This window comes from Lagenorhynchus albirostris, unplaced genomic scaffold (assembly GCF_949774975.1).
Source record: "Lagenorhynchus albirostris unplaced genomic scaffold, mLagAlb1.1 scaffold_74, whole genome shotgun sequence".
NCBI classification, from domain to species: domain Eukaryota; kingdom Metazoa; phylum Chordata; class Mammalia; order Artiodactyla; family Delphinidae; genus Lagenorhynchus; species Lagenorhynchus albirostris.
Genome location: NW_026783531.1, coordinates 807162 through 828293, shown reverse-complemented (window position 1 = coordinate 828293; position 21132 = coordinate 807162). Strand labels below are relative to the sequence as shown.

At 37.5% G+C, this 21132-nt stretch overlaps 1 protein-coding gene across 1 annotated transcript; it reads right to left on the bottom strand.

Annotated features, from left to right (window-relative positions):
- Positions 1-179: 179 nt before the first annotated feature.
- Positions 180-19356, bottom strand: LOC132514352 (leucine-rich repeat-containing protein 37B-like; the record flags this gene model as incomplete). Its single annotated transcript, XM_060138970.1, has 6 exons — positions 180-200; positions 671-776; positions 9274-9348; positions 9894-9965; positions 16087-16193; positions 19333-19356. Coding segments are annotated over 6 exons (405 nt in total), but the record flags the coding sequence as incomplete, so codon positions are not given.
- Positions 19357-21132: the final 1776 nt, after the last annotated feature.

The following is a 21132-nucleotide window of genomic DNA, read 5'->3' as shown; positions in this document are numbered from 1 at the left end:
AGAAAAATAGTTCAAAGCCCCTGAGTGTTTTGTGAATAGAAAAGCTTGAGATTCAGAGCAAGTTCAGAGCTTGACTGTCTAAGAATAAATTAGCTCTCCATTCCATTAGAAGGGCTAGGTAGCAGCTTCTGGTTATGGAACCAGAAACTCTCAGCCTCCAAATAGGACATAAAACAGCATCACTTGTACTCTTTATAAAACTGCAGAAACAAACAAAATAAACAAAAACATATTTACACCTGTCCTATAAGACAAAGTGTAACTGAGACCTAATGTATATAAAATCAGTTAACAAACTGTGATGCACTATATAAATAAGTTCTCATTTGCAGAGAACACAGCATAGGATATGTGGCCATTAATGTTAATTCCCTTCCCCCTTGGATTCCTTTCTCTTGTTCCTTTAACTATGCGGATCCGTTACATTATTAAGCTAACAATGTAACTGAGCTATTATTAGCTTAATAATGTAACCAAGAATCTGATTTTTAGCAAAGGGGTAGTTCTTAGAAACTTAGGGAGATGGAACTCTGAATGAATGAATTAAAATAACCCAGTTACATCATTAATTTTAAAATTTATCATCATCGATTAAAAATAAAAATTAAAATATTAAATTAAAAATTAAAAATTTATTATCCTGCAATTGAGACTCACCACAATGTGTTACGTCTGTCAGGCATTCACTGTCACAACGTAGCTTGAATGTCTTACAGACAACCTCAATGGTATTTTTAAATTGGCAGAGGCAGCAGGCCATACGGCTAGGTAAGATCCTATAAATGAAAACACAGGTAATTAAATTCGTGGTAAAAGAGTTACTTGGGTAGGTAGAAGAGGTAGGCCAAGGCCACCACAGACCAGTTCAAAAAGGAGTTCTTGGGGCATATGGACTGCAGAACTGGATAGGGGCCGGTTGGCCAATTGCTGCTCTTGACTGTTGTAAATAAATATAGAGGAGGAGAGAGGTGCCCAACAGAAGGATTAGGATGGCAGTAGGTATGGTATGCCTAGAAAAAAGGGAATAGGGATTAGAATTGGGTGACACTGATCTGTAGTTTAAATCCGAAGTATCTCCTTCCAACCCAAAAGCCTCACTTTGGGTTGAGAGTACACAGGAAGAAGGCAGACATGTAATAAGAGTCTGAATAATATTGCACCTTCTGGAGTCCCTTTCTCAGGTCCTATTTATGAGTACTAATATATTAGAAATTATTCTAGTAATAAAAAAGCATCCTGCGGTTAAACAATAACAGAGATTGCATTGGCCAAATCTCGACAAAAGGAACATCCCAAACAATAACATTATCATTATAATAAGGTATAACATAGTTAACTTAAAAAAAAGCACATGAGTTCATAATGAAGCTCAAAATGAAAAGTGGGGGAGCTCTTCTTTATAAAATAATGTCAACTAATAAATGCAAAAGGAATGATAGAATAAGGAAAGTGTCATTTTGCATCTATCAATGTAATAATCGATTCAGACAAGGATTATCATTGATGCACAGCTGGGTGAAGAGTTGTTTGAAAGTAGGATCTTTACTGATCCCAAAGTATCACCCCACATATGATTTATCAATTACCAAGGGGAAAAATAACTTTACAATGGAGAGATATGGACGATACCACCTTAATCAAGTGATCAAACTTAGCACTGGGCCACCTGAACTGATGAAGTATGAAGAATACATCATCTACATAGTATTCTTCCCCAAAATATTTACTTTGAATCTAATGAGGAAATAGACAAATCCAGATTGTCAGGCAATTTACAAGCTAACTGGCTTAGAGTCTTCAAAAATACCAATGTCATAAAAGACCAAAAAAAAAAATAGTAAGGAAATATTGTAGATTAAAGGAAACAAAGACATGACACGCAATACCTAATCTTTAGTTGGACCCTGTATCAAAATAAAACAGACTTGAATGTTATTGGCTTCTGGCCAAGATGAAGTACAAAGGACCAATTTAACCTCCCACCTGAAACAATGAAATCATCAGACAGAACATATGAAACAACAGTTTTCAAGAACAGGACCTCAGGCAATAAAGTTCAGTGATCCCCAGGAGATGGGAAATAAATGAAGTGATCCCTATAATTGCCCTAACTTACTTCTCTGAGAGAGTTTCCAGGTCATGGTACAGGGAAAAGAAGTGCAGGCAGAGACTGGTGGATTCCCTGAATGAGGAAATGGAGCTGAGAGTCTGGGAAAATCAAGGTAACTAGAGTTCACAAAGCAGACTATCAGAGAGAAAAGAAGTGCACAGACAAAGAAGTCTGGAGATATGCAGAGGGATCTCTTGAGAATTCAACAAAGTATTTGTCAGTACATTTGTGTGAGGAATAGCTTGATGCCAGGAAAAGAACCACATGAAAGGATTAATAATAAGAATAACTGGATATCACACAGGGTTGTAGGAATAGTACCTATTCCTACAAGTCAAACTGGAAAACCTCATGATACTCAGAAAAGACTTATCTCAGTAGTTGCAAATAATGAGCTCCACACTAAAGGCTACTTGGACTCCTACCCAACGAATCTTAAAACCTAGACCTAAAAGAATAAAATTGTTTTGAGTAACTTAATTCCACCCAAAACAAAGCCCAAGCATTTTACAAGAATTTAAATATATATAGTACACAAGAAACAAAAACGCACAGTATTAGGGATCATATGAAATATTGGCAAGCATGCAAAGAAGTAGGAAAATATGCCCCATAGTGAGGAGAAAAGGCAATCAATCAAAACTAACCCATAATCTATACAGATGTTACAATTGGCAGAAAAGGACATTTTAGAAGTTTTTACACATGAAGAAAAGTTATTATAACTGTATTTCATATGTTCAAAAACCCAGACAAAACACTGAAAATGTTAAGTACAGGCACGGAAAACGTAAAGCAGTCCCAAATTGAGCTTCTAGCAATTACAAACAATGGCTAAATGAAAAAGACATTGAATGAGGTTAATTGCAGATTAGACACTGCAGAAGAAAGGGTCAGTGAACATTAAGGTATAGTAATAGAAACTATCTAAAATGAAACAAAAAGAGTAACAAAACAAAACAACAACAACAAAAAATACAGCATCAGTGAGCTGGGGAACAACTTCAGGTGGCCTAATACATGTGAACTTAGAGTCCATGAAGAAGAAGAGAAATACAAACATTTGAAGAAATAATAGCCAAAATTTTTCCAAATTGGTAAACACTATAAAGCCACAAAGTCAAGAAGATCAATGAACTTTAAGCATAAGAAACATGGACAAAACTACACCAAGGCACAAAAAATAATCAAATTGCCCAGAACCAGGAATAAAGAGAAAAATTTAAAAGCAGCCAGAGGAAGAACCTATACACTAAATAGAGAGGAACAAAGATATCAATGACAGCAGAATTCTATCAAGTTCTATCAAGCTAGAATTCTATACTCAGATGTATCAAAACAAAAGCAAAATAAAGACTGTCTCTGACATACTAAGGCTGCAAGATTTCTTTACAAGTAGAATTTCACTATAAGAAATGTTAAAAGAAGTATTTTTAAGGAAAAGGAAAATGACACCAGATTGGAATATGGATCTACACAAAGAATAAGAATACTGGAATAGGGACTTCCCTGGTGGTTCAGTGGTTAACAACCTGCCTGCCAATGCAGGGGATATGGGTTCGATCTCTGGTCTGAGAAGATTCCACATGTCGCGGAGCAACTAAGCCCGTACGGCACAACTACTGAGCCTGCACTCAAGAGCCTGTGTGCCACGACTACTGAAGGCCACGCACCTAGAGCCTGTGCTCTGCAACAAGAGAAGTCATCCAATGAGAAGCCAGTGCACTGCAACGAAGAGCAGCCCCTGCTTGCCGCAACTAGAGAAAGCCCAGGCGAAGTAATAAAGACCCAACGCAGAAAAAATTAATTAAAAAAAAATACTTAAAAAAATTTTTGAAAGGATTTTAGTCATTCAATATATGTCTCTGACCACAATGGAATTAAATTAGAAATTAACAAATCCGAAAAAGTTCCAAATATTTGGAAACTAAACAACACTCTTCTGAGTAACTTTGTGGTCAAAGAAGAAATCAAAAGGGAAAACAGAAAATATTTTGAACTCACTGAAACTGAAAACATAATATGTCAACATGTGGGTTATTGCTAATGCAGTACTCAGCTTCCTCAACTTCCACCTTAGACTGGAAAAACGAGAGCAAATTAATCACAGAGTAAGACAAGAAAGAACACAATAAAGATCAAAGTAGAAATAAATAAAATGGAAAACAGAAAAATACTATTGATATTAAAAGGATAATAAGAGAATATATAGAATACTTTATACCAATAAATTCAAGATGAAATGCACAAATTCCTTGAAACACATGCACTACCAAAGTTTATTCAAGAATACAGATATTAAAGAAATTGGGTGTGCAGTTTAAAACCTTCCAACAAAGAAAGCTTCAAGTCCAGGTGGCTTAGCTGATAAATTCTACCAAACAATTAAGGAATAAAATAATGCCAAGTCTACACAAACTCTACCAGAAAGTTGAAGAGAAGGGAATATTTCCCAACTTATTTATAAGGCCAGCTTTCACCGTATCAAGATTAGACAATGACATTACAAGAAAACAATAGACCAATATCTCTCATGAACACAGAGTCAAAAAATCTTAACAAAATTTTAGCATATCAAATCCAGTAATATATAAAATGATGATACATCATGATCAAGTGGGGTTTATCTCAAGAATGAAAGGTTGGTTTAATATTTGAAAATCAATTTACCAACTTACTACACTAAAAAAGAAAAATCAGGACATCTCTGGTGGGGCAGAGGTTAAGAATCCACCTCCCACTGCAGGGGACATGAGTTTGACCCCTGGTCAGTGAAGATCTCACATGCCACGGAGCAACTAAGCCCGTGCACCAGAACTACTGAGCCTGAGCTCTAGAGCCCGTGAGTCACAACTACTGAGCCCATGTGCCACAACTAGTGAAGCCCGTGCACCTAGAGCCCATTCTCTGCAACAAGAGAAGCCACCGCAATGAGAAGCCTGCATACTGCAACGAAGAGTAGTCCCTGCTCGCCACAACTAGAGAAAGCCTGCGTGCAGGAATGGAGGCCCACTACAGCCCAAAAATAAATAAACAAATTAAGAAAACAAAAGAAGGGAAAAATCACATAATCATTGCAACAGATGCAGGAAAAGAATGAAAAAATCTAACATCCATTCCTGATTAAAGAAAAAAAACAGCCCTCAGCAGACGAGGAATGGAAGGAGACTTCCTCAACTTGATAAACGACTTCTACAAAAAACTTACCATCATATTTAATGGTGAAGGACAAAGAACTTGCTCGCCAGTATCAGGACAAAGGCAACGATGTCTGCTCTCATTATTTCTATTTTACATTGCACTGAAGGTTCTAGCCAGTGCAATAGGGCAACAAAAAGAAAAGAGATATTCAGAAAGGAGAGGAAGAACTAAACCTAATTTTATTTCCAGAAAACATGATGATAGAGAAAACCTGATAGAATCTACAAAATTGCTACTGGAACTCATCAATGAGTTTCTCAAGTTTGCAGGGTACAAGATGAACATACAAAAAGATTAATTTATCTCAACAAACAATCAGAGATCAAAGTTTTAAAATACTACTTATAATAGAATCAAACATATAAAATACTTAGAATAAATCTGACAAAACATGTAAAAGACTTGCACAGTGAAAACCGTAAAATATTGCTGGGGGAAATTAAGGAAGACCTAAATAAATGAAGAGATAAAATGTATTCATGGTTCAGAAGATTCAATATTGTTAAGACATCATTTCTCCCCAAACTGATTTATAGATCAAAATACCAGTAGGCTTTTCTATAGAAATTGAAAACCTAATTCTAAAATTCATGTGGAAATAAAATTTAGGATAACTAAAACAACGTTGAAAAAGAACAAAGTTGAAGAACTAACAGTAACTGATTTCAAGGCTTATGAAGTAACACTTTCAAGACATTGTGATAGTAGTGTAAAGATAGACAAAAGGATCAAAGGAAGAGAATAGAATGTTCAGAAGTAGAGAGATGTGAACAACTGACTTTCAGGTTCAAAGGCATTTAAGTGGAAAGATGATAGTCTTTTCAGCAAATGATGCTGGAACAATTGAATATCCAGGTGCAAAAACCAAACAAAAAAACTTCCATCCAAACCATACACAGAAATGAACTCAAATTAGTTCAAAGATCTAAATGTAAAACATAAAAGTATAAAACTTCTAGAACAAAACAGGTGAAAATTTTATGACCTTGAGTTAGGCAAGATTTCTTAGATACAACACCAAAAGCATAATCCATGAAAGAAAAAAATAGATAAATTAGACACTATCTAAATTAAGAACTTCTGCCCTGCAAAAGACACTACTGAGGGAACAGAAAGATGAGTCACAGAATGGGAGAAAATACTTAGCAACTTACATATTGGATAAAGGACTAATTTCCAGAATATATAAAGAACTCTCAAAACTCCAGAAAAATAGAGATAAAAGATAAAAAGATATACAGATGGAAAATAAGCATATGAAAAGACGTTTGACATGATTAATCATTAGGAAAGCTACAGTGAGATACAACTACACACCTATTAAACTATCTGAAATTAAAAATACTGAGCATAGCAAGTGCTGGCCGCAACGTGACGAAAATGCAATTCTCATACACTACTGGTAGAGATGTAAAATGATCAAACCACTATAGAAAATAGGTATGTTTTAAAAACTTAAACATACACTCACCAATGATCCAGCCATTCCACTTGCAGGTATTTGCCCAAGGGAAATGGAAGTATACATCCATACAAAGACTTGTACACAAATATTCATAACAACTTTATCTGTAATAGACAAAGTCTGAAACAACTCAAATGTTCATCAATGGTGAATAGATAAATTGTGGTTCATCAATATAATGCAATACTATTCGGCAATAAACAAATGAATTACTGATATATACAACAATATGGATGAAAATTAAAATAATCATGCTGAGTTAGAAACCAGTTAGAAGAAAGTATACACTGTATGATTCCATCTACATACAATTCTAGAAAATGCAAACAGAAAGCAGACCAATGGTTGCATGGTGATTGGGAAGGTCAGGAACAATGGGAAGGAAGAATTACAAAGAGATGTTAAGAAACTTTCTGAGGAGATGGACATTTTGATTTTGGTGATGTCTTCATGGTGTTTATATATGCGTGTGTGTGAACACAGATTATTGTATGTCAATTATACCTCAAAAAGCTGTTAAAAGAAATGATGTTATATGAGAGAGACAACTGGGGAAATTTGAATAGCAACTTTTTATAAGGTAATGTCATTGTGTAGGAATTTAATTTCTTCAATACTGTGTGTTAACAGTATTGTAGTTACATAGGGAAATAATTTTTAATATCCAGAGAGGAAGGCATCTAGCTGACAAGCGAGGGATCGCAATTGTGGGAGATGCTGTTGGAGGCTGAGGAAGATGAGGCTAGAGCAGTGAACAATGTGTGATGGCGTGGTGAAGACACTGATTTGTCAGCTGACCTGACAAAGACGGTTGGAACAGAGTGCTAAATACAGTGCCCTTTCTGCATACTAATCTCATGCAGTCCCCTCACCTAGCCTTGGCATAACAGAAAGTTTCTATTAGCTTGCCATATTGGAGGGGGGATGGTACAGTTTAAGGTGCAGTAAGTTGTGTAATAAACTGTCACAATAGGGTCCTACAGAAATAGTTTTTAAACTGCAAAGAAATGAAACTTGACCCTTCCCTCACAAGATATATGAAAATTAACTCAAAATGAATCATAGACCTAAATGGAACTATACAACTTCCGGAAGAAAACATAGGAGAAAATCTTTGTGATTTTGGGTTACACAATGGGGTCTCAGAAAAAGATTTCTTAGATAAGACACAGAAAAGCACAAACCATCTAAGAAAAATTGCTAAGGGACTTCCCTGGTGGTTAAGACTCTGAGTTCCCAATGCAGGGACCCGGGTTCGATCCCTGGTCAGGGAACTAGTTCCCACATGCATGCCGCAACTAAGAGTTCCCATGCCACAACTAAGAAGCCCATGAGCCGCAACTAAGGAGTCCATCTGCCGCAACTAAGACCCAGAACAGCCAAATAACAAATATGAAAAACAAGAAAAATCGCTAAATTAGAGATCATCGAAAATTTAAAACTTCTAGTCTTCAGAGACACTGTAATACAATGAAGATAAGTCACAATCTGGGAAAAGATATTTACTAAACACATATCTGAGAGAAAGGACTACTTCCATTGCTTTTTATATAAAGCACTCTTAAAACTCAATATAAATATCCAATTTAAAAATGGATTTGAACAGACACTTCTTTAAAAAGATATTTGCACATCAATAGACACTCAACATCATCAGCTATTACAGAAATGCAAAATGTGGCAAACACCACGAGATGCAACTACACACCTACGAGAAAGGCTAAATTTTTTTAAAAAACAAATATAAGGATCAGGTGACGATGTGGAGCAACTGAAGCTCACATAAACTGCTAGTGGGAAAGCAAAAAGGCACAGTCACTGTAGAAAACAGTTTAGCAGTTTCTTAAAAAGTTAAATATGCGCTTAGCATATGATGAAGTAATCCCACCCTTAAGTATTTTACCCCAAAGAAATGAAAACATATGCTCGCACAAAACGTATGTTCACACAAACGTGTGTTTTCAGAGGCCTTGTGCAAAACTACCAAAAAACTAGAAAAAACTCAAATGTTCATCAGTCACTGAATGCGTAGACAAACTGTGTATCCACCCAACTAGAATACTGCTCAGCAATAAAAAGGAATGAAATACTGACAGGTGCAACAAAACAGATAAATCTCCAAAGAGACTGGCTAAGTGAAAGAAGCCAAAAACAAAAGGCTACATTCCACATGATTTGTTATAAGACTTTCTGGAAAAGGCAACACTACATGGACAAAAGTCAGACTGGTTTTTGCCAGGGGCTGGTAGTGGGAGGAGGATGGATTGACTACAAAGGGACATGAGGGGTCTTTTGGGAGTGCAGAAATGTTCTTTACCTCAAATGTGGTGGTGGCTACAGAACTAACTATACGTTTGTCAAAACACATCACACTGTATATTTAAAAACAGTGAATTTTGTGAAATGAAAATTGTACATAAGTAAACCTGACTTAAGAAAATAATAAAACAAACATTAAAAAAATGAGTGAAAATAAATGTCAGAGAAATCAACTTACCGTTTTTCCAATTCAAGGGTCATCATGAGGATGCTTTCAATTGTTGTAAGTGACACTTGTGTTGTTCCCATGTCTCTGAGAGAGAAACCCAAACATGCATGATATAAAACCCAAAGACAAAAATTCTAAACATAAAAAGATACTTAACATGTGATTACTTCAATTCTGGCTTCTTACTTGCCATAGATGATAATTCCAAAGAGATCTTACTGAAGAAATTTAAATTTGCATCATCAAATGAATGACCTTGGTGCTGAACAGCACAATCATTTTTTCTTATCCTAGCTTCTCATTTTCAATTGCATCTACCTCTTTGATCACTGTTTTTTTAAAAAAATAATGTACCCCTTATTCCTTTTTGCTTTCTGGGATAAATAATATTCCTACATGCATCTACACCTTCCATAACTATATGTGTTCTTCAACACTGTTCTCATTCTCTGCTGGCTGTCTTACCCATATATATTCTTTCTTAATCCTTTTCTTTGCCAATAACTCTTATTTTCAATAACCCAGTTAAAATCTAAATTATGACTTTTTAGCCAAAGTACTCAATCTTTGACGAAAGAAAGAAGGAGCAGAAATTATCTCATGAGCCATGAAACTGTTTCAATACTTACAAATATTTTAATGCTGGCAATGTAAAAAGATAAGAATCTTCAACTGCTGTCAAAGGATTACGATTGAGAATTCTGATGAATGGAATGGAATTAAAATTATCTACATTTTCAATTACTTCCATGAAAGCTTATATTCAATTTTTTTGGTATGGAACTTGAAGGTCAAAAAAACCCATTTTCTCACTTTACCTATAAATCACCATTAGAATTTGTAAAACACCCTTTCATTGGGCACTAGGCAGGTCTCTAGATGATAAAGTGGAGAAGAGAAACAAACAAAAAAATAGAAAAAAGTGGCTAGCATAGAAAAAATATGCCAAGGAACTTTTCAGGTTCAAAATCCTCGAAGTGACTCTACTGGTAGGAAGCCTTTGCTCTGTAAAAAAGTACTATTTCTAGTGTCCTCCATAATTCAAGGTGATTTCTTTCATCTCTACAAATTTTTTGAAAATTTCATGATTTAAACTACCTAATTAAAGACAAAAATAGGTCTAATTCCTTGGTTCTGGAGCCAAAGAAGAGATAAATCCAAGAGGAACTGGTGAAAGCCATACTACCATCACATAGTCCCATGTGTATTCTAGTATCATACCCTTTGTTACTGTGTATGTAATCACTGGTTTACTTCTCAGTGTCCTAGATTGTCAGCAACTTCAGAGCAGGGACCACACTTTATTCTCAATATTATTACTGTGCCTGACATAGTGGCTATATATTTACTAGGTATTTAATAAATCTTTGCTGAATAAATAAATAACATTTTGTTTATATATCATAAAATAAACAAATTAATTTTGGGGAACAAAATTTTATTCCAAAATGCTGGAATAGATTTTCTTCTTAGTTCTTTCCTTTTTTTTTTCTTCCTTTGCTCTGTAAAACAAATAAGGGGAAAAAAAACCAAAAGAAACAGGAAGAAAGAAAAGAATATATGACTTTAGGTTAACTCCACTCAAGAATTATTAGTGTACTTTTGCAGAATATTATAAAGATAATCATCAAAACTAATATTTTTTGGGTTGCCAGGCTTCTGTGATCAGCATTTAACATTTAATCCTCACAGTAACCTTATGTGATATATATATTACCCCATTGTACAAATGAGGAAACAGAGGCACAGAGAAGTTTCATAACTTGTCCTAAGTCATCAAGCTAGTAAGAAGCAGAGCTGGAATTTGAACTCAGTTCTGACTCTAAAGCCTGTGTTTAACATGAATGAAAAAAATAAAGGGTTTTTTAAAAAATATCTGTCATTTTAACCTTAATTTGGAGAGCACTAAATATAGAAATACCTTTTCAAACTTCATCTACCCATCTGGGAAAGCCTCTATGAGAATTATATTTTCTCTTTTTATTTATTTATTTATTTTTCTTTTCATTTTTTCCTTAATCATCTCCCATAATAAATATTTAATTAGCCTATGGTCATTGAGGCTTTAGAGATTTTAAAACACATTGCAGGAAAATCAGTAATAAAATGATGGAGGAAGGACATCTAAAAATTCATCCCTCCATAGAAGCAACAATAACAATAACAACAACAACAAAACTGGCAAAAATGGTCAGAATCAACTTCTTTGGAACTCTGGAGATTTAACCAACAGGCTCGCAACACAGTGGGGAGCAATTTATTCAAGGAAAACAAATTAATTTCTGTAAGAACAATGAGATCTGTGCTGCTTGAACTTGTCCTTTACCTTTGCTCTCCATGCCAGTGGTAGCCTTGAAAAACAGCCCACATCCCTGGTATCAGAAGGAGCAGCATGGTCTGGGAGGTCCTTCAAAAAGACTCATTCCCAAAGAACTGTCATTGTTTTACATGTCTGGTGGTCCCCTGGAAGACCTCACGTGAAAGGCTTGTCTTTGACCTGACCATCAGCAGTCTAGTGAGAAAAGCCTCTCCGCTGGTGGCATTTCGGAAAACATTTTGAAGCAAATATTTTAACATGGCACTTGCATGAGACAATGGATAACTGTTTGGGGCAAAAAACAGCCCACCGAAAAGCTTAAAAACAAAAGCTGAGGAATGAGATGTCCACAGAGACTGAAATGTTCCAATGTATTCCTGGGAAACTGGAAGACCACAAGACATATTCCTGGGAATCTAGGAAAATAACTGTTAGCATTAATAAATGAATTCAGCGAGGTTTCAGGATATAAGATCAATATTATTTCGAGGGCTTCCCTGGTGGCGCAGTGGTTGAGAGTCCACCTGCCGATGCAGCGGACACAGGTTCGTGCCCCGGTACGGGAGGATTCCACATGCCGCGGGGCGGCTGGGCCTGTGAGCCATGGCCGCTGAGCCTGAACGTCTGGAGCCTGTGCTCTGCAACGGGTGAGGCCACAACAGTGAGAAGCAGCATACCACAAAAAAAAAAAGATTTCTACACACCAGCAATGAGTAATCCAAAAGTGAAATTAAGAAAACAATTCCATGTGTAACAGCATCAAAACAAATAAAATACTTAGGGAAAAATTTAACCAAGTAAGTACAAGATTCACACTGAAAAGTACAAAACTACTGAAAGAAATTGAAGAAGATCTAAATAAATATAAAGACATGCCAGATTCATGGACTGGAAGATAGTCATATTAAAATGTCACTACTTCCCAAATCGACCCATGGTTACATTGCAAATCCTATCAAAATCCCAGCTGACCTCTTTCCAGAAATTGCCAAGCTAATTCTAAAATTCATATGGCAATTCAAGGAAACAGAATAACCAAAACAATGTTGGTAAAGAACAAAGTGGGAGGACTCACACATCCTGGTTTCAAAACTCAGTTCAAAGCTACTGCAATCACAGTGCGGTACTGGAATAAGACAGGACATCTAAATCAATGGAACAGAAATGACAGTATAGAAATGAACCCTCATATTTATGGTCTATTGATTTTCAACAAGCATGCCAAAACAATTCAATGTGGTAAGAAGAGTCTTTTCAAATGATGCTGGGACAACTGTACATCCCCACGCAAAATAATGAAGCTGCACTCCTACACTTCACACCATATATGAAAATTAACTCCAAATGGATCAAATATCCAAATGTAAGAGCAAAGGCTATAAAACTGTTAAAAGAAAACACAGGAGTAGTCCTTGCATTAGACAACAGTTTCTTAGATGTAATACCCTAAGCACAAACAACCAAAGGATAAATAGATGAATGGGATTTTATAAAAATTACAAAGTTTGTGCTTCAAAGGACACTATCAAGAAAGTGAAAAAAACATATAGAATGGGAGAAAATACTACAGGTGGGAAGAATAAGATGCAGTTTGGAGAAGAAAATATAGTAGTTGCTAGGTGTGACAGTCTCAAAAATTTGAACTATTACAAATAAAACAGCCACCCTAAATCATGGCAAAGGGCAGACCCAAGTTATTTTTGTTTTACGCCTTTCTAAATCTGAGAAGCTGCCAGGATTCTAGTACATAGCAAAAAGTGATGACAACACGCTGAAGTGTGTAAGCTTTTGCGTGTACATAGCTATCTAAAGGAAACCAATGCTAGTTGACTGGGGGAGCATTAGGGGGCTCTGTGACCACAGCTCAGTTTGCCTTCATAGTGTGGCCCCCCTCCCTCACTGATATTCTCCAAAATGGGGTAAATAATTTAAAATGGATAAGGCTTTGATTTTCCTCTTATTTTCTCTTGTTCTTGGTTCAATATTGGTGTACCACAGACAAGACAGCATGTGAATGCACTCTGTCTGGTTAAGTTATATAGCATGTATACATTGTAGAGTCCTTCAGTTTCTAAAATCATGGAGCTTGTATTGTTAGAACCAATGAAGTGACTAAAAGAATTTTTAAAAATAAGCCATCAGTCTGGACCTGCCTAGGTGAATAAAGGAGAAACACTATAAAATCAGAAAGAAAAAGTATACTTAACATTTAGGATTATCACCCACTGCTCCTTTTCCATAATATATTTCATTCCTGATTTTATCTGAAAGAGATATGATTACTACCACCAGTCAAAAAGTGGTACTTTAGTAATTAATAAACTCTTGGTTCATCTTTGAGGTAGATTTCGGATTTAAAATAGACTACCACACTGCTAACTACTTCACCTGATGTTTGTCAATAACATAGAGGCTGCATTCAAGAAACCTACTTACTTATAATTACCTGAAACCCGGTGATGGATCAAGGTTTTGTGGGGCCTGAAGCACATCTACTTTGGGAAATCCTATCTAATAAAAACATGCAAAGTTATGAATACAAAAATCGCTAGGACCCCTCTCAAGACCTTGGAAGGGACCTCTGCAAGTGAGGAGCCCTGAAGCCTAAGCTTCATTGAATTCATGATAAATCCACCTCAGCTGAGGCCCTTTTCCAAACTTATTTAATGCAGGCAACTTATAAACATCCCAATAATACGTCATTATAGGTAGTAAAATGACTTAACTCGAGGGTGAGATCTTCCCTTGGTGGCTTGCCTTTGGAAAGAGATGCAATAAAGTTTTTATCTCACCAAAGGCAAATGTTTCCTGAATCAAATTAGCTTTGTCTATTAGAAACACTTAGCCCAAAACAAAGACTTACTATAGTGTGACAATCTTTTGAAAGTAACTGTGAATGAGTTTTAGGAGTACAGTACTAATTTATTTCTAACTCCAGATAGTTCTGATTCTTTCACTAACTTTTTCGGTCATTAGAGAGGAAAACAAATTCAAAAGGAACAAGTTGGTGCCTCCTCCATTACAAATCTTTTCTAACCTACCACCCATTTTCTACTTCATCCATCCCCTCCCTCACCTTGTTAGCCTGCTGCATAGATGCTAGAATGGCTCTCATCTATGTTTTCCCATCAACTTTCATCTTTCTCCTCCCAGTATGAAAGTTTCTTGGGGACAATGTCCTTGCCCTATGTGTCTTTGTATCCCCAGCACGTAGTACACTGCTGACACACAGTGGGCATGGTACTCAGTGAATGTTTTTGAATGAATTCATTAATTTTTAAACTGTGATTGATTGATTGATTGATTTCCACAATATATTTTCCAGTGTTGCCTACATAACTATAGTGAAACTCTGACTCTTATAAGGAACTTTTGGTGTTATAGGATGTTTAGGAAAGGTGGTGAGTTTAAGACCTTGTATTGACGCTACTAAAACCTCCTGGTGAAGGGACATCATCAGCCTGCTCTCCGATGTGCTGGCAAAAGAACAACTGACGCTTGGTGCTCTCTCCCCAAGGTAGGCATCAGCAAAGTAACAAGGGAAAGGAAGGAGGCCACTAAAGATAGGCATCTGCAGGAATTACTAATCCAGTTCCAGACACAGCCTCAACACCTTCATTAACCCAAAATGTGTGAACTGTGTGAAACTGGATTTATGACCCACAAGACAGGTAAGAGAGTCTTTTCCAAAGCCAGGTGTAGAAGAGCTCTTTTTTGCCTTGAGTCTAAAATCGCCTTCGGGCCATTGAACGTACCCACTATCATTTCCTTGTGTCATGAGAAATCACAGAATTTTTGAGCTGAAGGGGTGTAAAACCCACACTTCTTATTGAAGAGTAGTCAGCAAAGAACGTATATTGTATTAAGCTACAGCAATGTATTTTCTTTATATTTTTCACACTACAGCTGAACACAAACAATGTCTTTTTCCATATCTCAAAGATTCCTATTGGCCACAAACATTACACTTCAGAGATATATGCTTTTTGAAAATAATGTTCTGGTTGGCTGGGGAGAGCCCTGTGGTGTGTGTTCAGGAATTCTTTCTGCTTTACCATTTAAAAGAGCTAATAAAGGTTGGGGAAGACCCACACCATTTGCTCCCTGAAGAATTCGGTGCTAAACTTAGTTCTTTGCAGCTCCGTGTTGCATACATTTTAAGCAGTTAGGAACTTTGCACATGAGCAGGAATCAAAGTTAAATTCAAAAGTGGAACTTCATGGACCATTCGCATATTGGAGAGGCATCAGTGGGTTTCCATGACAATGCTAATTTGAGTGTTTTTGCTTGGTGCCTTTTATTGCCCAAGCCAAAGTTCAGTACTATGGAAACCAGAGGGTTTCATATATGAGTTAAACAAGTCTCTTGGCCTCTTTGTACCTAAGTTTTCTCATTTGAAAAAAATAAAAAATAAATGGCTCTCAAGACATCCTTACCAGAATTCATACTGGGCTTACACCCAGCTAACCAATAACTGCATGATGTTTTTATACACAGTTTCTTACATGTATTCATCTTCTATTTCACTTACTACTTGTGTAAAAACTTCATTCCATGCCAGGCCTGAAACGTTCCAAAGCTCAGTTCTGTGAGTAAACCGCAACCAAGATTTCTACAAAGAAAGACACAAGCAAAATAAAAAGAAAAATATATATACTTTCAGAATATTTATCCTTTGGCAATAATTCTAATTTATATATGATGAAACATAACATCACGACTCCTTCCATGCACTAAAGAAATCTCACTGTGGAAGATATTATGATTTATACTTTCATGATTATATATGTGGTGCATTAGATACAAAATAGTAAATGCTCATTAAATACTTGTGTTAAGTGATCTTTATTTCTCTAGAAAGGCAGCACTATAGACATTTTGGGCTGGATAATTCTTTGCTGTGGGAGGCTCTCCTGTACACTCTTGGATGTTTACTATCATCTCTGGCCTCTATCCACTAGATGTCAGTAGCATATACAGATGTGACAAGCAAAAATGTCTCCAGACACTACCAAATGTCACCTGCGTGCAAAATCACCCTGGGTGAGAACCACTGCTCTCTAATGTTTCACTCTGACCTGTGTAATAATTCTCACACTAATCTTTGCTACAGACAAAAAGGATTTGCTACAAAATTTTACTGGTAATTTTAATCATATTTCAAAATGAGTAACAAATTAATTTTATAAAAAATTAAGCTTTATAAAAATTCAAAATATAATGAAGTTATATTTGTAACTTACAAAAACTGCAAAAAAGGTAGTAGTTCTAATGTAATTTTTTCAACAGATGGTATTTTATTGCAGGAAAAATCTCTAGGAAAATTAAAAGGAATATATTGCTTCAATTTGCTATTAGATATCTAATTAATAGGAATAACTAGTAGAGGTTAGAATGATAATAATAAATAAGAAGCTTTGGTCTAAACTCCAAAGTTAGGAATTACTATTTGAACCTTTCAGAGTTCCTAACCTTGCCTTCACCTCTCTTAAAAGTCTCACATTCAGGATCTTCATAAATTAAATATACAACTATAGATCCTGACAGATTTTGGAGGTAAACTTTCCTGAGAGAAGAAGCATTGATTAGATTCCACCTTTTGTGGTCTCATCAAATTCTAGATTATGAGCCCAAAGTTTTTATCTCTATATATCTTATAATTTCTTCTATTAAAAGGAATATTCTTATATTTACGCACTTCCCAGTATAGTTCTGCTTTTCTACGCCAATTCATTACCAGAAGAAATAAAAGATAACCTTTCACACAACTTGAAAGGAAGTTATTCCTATCATTAATATGTAATGTTAATTCAGGATTACACTTTCTATCATTTTGACTTTTATTCGAAAATACCTACTCTTGACTATAGCTGACTATCTTATTTCCATTGATTCCAGCTTAGTCTCTCATTTCACCTGGATGGGTATACCTGTCTTCTGACTGGTGTTTCTATCTCTACCCTCTCCCTTTCTAAGCCATCCTCCACGCGATCCCCAGATTAACTCTCCGGAAGTGGTTCTCAAATACCAAGCATTACTTGTGAATTAATGAAGATACAAATACTCAGCCCTACTCTGGACCTCTTGAATCAGTAACTGTGGGGGTGGAGCTTGTGTTTTCACAAGCCCTCCAGGTGGTTGGTTCTGTTGCTGGCTAATGCTTTTCCTAAAGCACTGCTGTGGTAACATGCTAGCTTGGCATGTTATCCTTGGCTTGGCCTCCAAAGCCCTAGATGATCTGGCTCTAATCTCCTACTCTTCCCACTTGTACTCTACAGGTACTCAGAGAATTTTTCCTGTGTTTTGCCTTTCTCCCACTTTACTTTTGCAAACTTATTCTTCCCAAGATGTCTGTCACTGATACCCAATGGCCCTTCGAGGTCCCGTTTAAACAGCATTGCTCTAGTAACATCTTCCCTGATCCAATTTGAAGTCTCTTTTCCTTCTTTTGTGCCCCAGTACCAACTTGTAGCTCTCATTGCCCATATTCATTTCTTTCTTTAAATATAGCTATTTTTGCAACCCATTTCCTCTGAGCATAAACTCCTTCAAAGTATGGACTAGATCCTGCTTATGTGCATCGTCTATCATATTTAAAGCCAACGCGTGGACATAAAGCAAACTCAAATATTTATAAAATCAACAAATAGCTGGGGAATGGATAGAAGGAGGAAATGACTGTTTTAAAGGAAATGTAGTTTTATTACTTCATGGTGCCTCCACAGCACTTTGTCATTATGGTTTGAGCTTATATACTTATTTTGCCTATGAGATCATGAGTTGCTAAAAGGAATCCTGTCTTACCCATCTTCGTGTTTAAAATAAGCCTCTTGTTTTCATCATTTGTCTCTCTTGCTTGAAACCTTGCAGGGGCTCCCCATATCTTACAGCGGAACTTTCAAACCTGCATTGCCGATAGCCAAGGTTTTTCATAATCCTATCTTTCATTGTTATCTAACCCAATTATTTACAGCCAGACTAATCTATTAAATTCTGATCATCCCTGCAGTCACACCTTTGCCTAGACTGTACTGCCTATTATTTTTCTGAAAAATCACAGCCAATCTTTAAGTCCCAGCTAAACACTGAGCTTATCCATGCAGCCTTCCGTGACCTCCACACCCCTGTGATTGCAGGTTCTGGTGAATTACACCACCTATCTGTATTTCTCTTCATACTTAATTATATATTACCTCCCTTTTAAGGCATATCCCCTTTCTTCCAACTTGTCATTGTCATTTCTGGAGACAATGCCATATACTTCTGTGGCTCCCAAAGTACTTAGCCCTGGGTTGGGCACAAAATGGGTGCTACATATAGAAAGCCAGGGGACAAAGTTGAGTTCTAGATATAACTGAGGGATGGAATAATAATAATAGCTACACTAAAATATATGCTAGGCACTGACAGAAGAGCTTTACCTATATTAACTCATCTAAATCTCCCAATGAGATTGGAGTCATTGGGAGATTGAGGAGTCATAGGAGTCATCCTATGAGATGATGACTACCATAATCCCCATTTTACAGATGAGGAAATTGAGCCATAAAGCTAATAAATGACCGATCTGGGCTCAAACCCAGGTAGCCTGGCTCCAGAATCTCTACTTAAGGAATCATTGACAAACAAAAGGTGGAAACACAAACTCAGTCAATGTGGATTGGGGAGAAACGGAGGACCCAGGAAGGCCTGAAGAAAGGCTGCCATGTCAGGCACAATGCAGAGAAAAATTGAGGAGAGGCAATCCTTACCTGATGGTGAAGGTGCCGTTGTAGGCGTTAGGCTCTGGCTCAGGCACTCTGTGGAGCTTCTGCTTTGGGCTGAGACCATTACATGACAGCGTCTCATTTTTGCAGGTACAGAGCTCACATATGCTGAAGTTTGTGGTGGCATTCTGTTCCGGCTGCTTCTTTTCTGGGGTTTATTTTACACCAGGAAGACCTGTGGATACTGAATACTGAGTCGAAGGAAAAAGAACTGTCTCAGATGGCATTGGTTGCTGAGATATGTTAACTCCCAGGTCCACAGGTAGAACTGTGACTTGAGTCAGGTTGGGTTGTGCAAGTGTCACCTCAGGGTGTTTTGGAGGGGAAGCTGTAGTCTGCTGTAGGGATGTAGAATGTCCAGCCTCCATAGTGGATTCTGGAGTGGTGGTTTGCTCTAGGTCCACATAATGAACTCTGACGCTGGATGATGTTGAATGCTGACCTTGATCCTTACTTGGATTTGGAACTGTCACCTCCTGCTGGAATGGAGATTGAAATACAACGTCCTGAGGTGCCTCTGGAGGCTGTGTTGGGGTGTCCTGCATGATTGGATAAGGTACAGTCTCCATATTGCATCCTGCAGTAATGGTAGTTTCCACATCCATAGGTTGACTTGTGAGTTGAGTGTGGTTTGGCTGTGCAAGTGTCATCTCAGGGTGTTTTGGAGGGGGAGCTGTAGTCTGCTGCCGGGCTGTAGAATATTCGGACTCTGTAGTAGATTGTGGAGTTCTGCTAAGCTCCAGGTCCAAAGGTTTAACTGTGATACTGGGTGACACTGGAGGCTCAGCATGATCCTGATCTGGGGCTGGAACTGGCACCTCGGGATACAATGGAGACTGAGCTACAACTTCCTTAACGAGCTCTGGAGGCTGAGCTTGGGTCTGCTGCATGGTTGGAGAAGGTTCAACCTCTAAACTGGATTCCAGAGTTAACGTAAGTTCCAGGTCCAAAGGTTGAACTGTGACCTCAGTTAAGGTTGGATGCTGAGCCTGAACTTGCTCTGGATTTGGAAGTGTCACCTCGGGGTATGTTGGAGGATCTACAGTCTCCTGCAGGGGTGTGGAATGTTCACCTCCATAGTAGGTTCTGGAGTTGTGGTAAGCCCCTGGTCTAAAGGTTGAACTGACACTGGGTGATGCTGGACGCTCAGTGTGATCCTGATCTGGTGTTGGAACGACTGGGTTCTGATATACTGGAAGCTGAGCTACAGAAACCTCCTTAGGTGGTTCTGGAGGCTGTGTTAAGTTATCCTGCATGGTTGGAGAAGGTTCATACTCCTTACTGGGTTGTTGCCTTATGGTCAGTTCAAGGTCCAAAGGTTGAATTGTGACCTCAGTCAAGGTTGGATGCTGAGCCTGAACTTGCTCTGCATTTGGAAATGTCACCTCGGGCTATGTTGCAGGAACTGTAGTCTGCTGAAGGGCTGCAGAATATTCAGCCTCCGTGTAGGTTATGGAGCTGTGGGAAGCCCCTGGTCCAAAGGTTTAAATGTGACTCTGGGCAAGTTTGAATGCTGAGCTTGATCCTGTCCTAGTGTTGGAATTGTCATCTCATAATGCACTGGAGTTTGTGCTACAACCTCCTTAGGTGTCGCGGGAGGCTGAGATGGGGCCTCCTGCTCGGCTGGAGCAGGTTCTGTCGCTTTACGGGGTTCCAGAGGTAGGCCTGGGAACTCCTGTTGGACTGGAGAAGATTCCATGTTCTCAGGGGGCTGTAGAAGGTGAGGAGGGTCCCTTGAGGGACTGGAAATGGTTCCACCTTTGCAGGGAGTTCTGGTGACTGAGC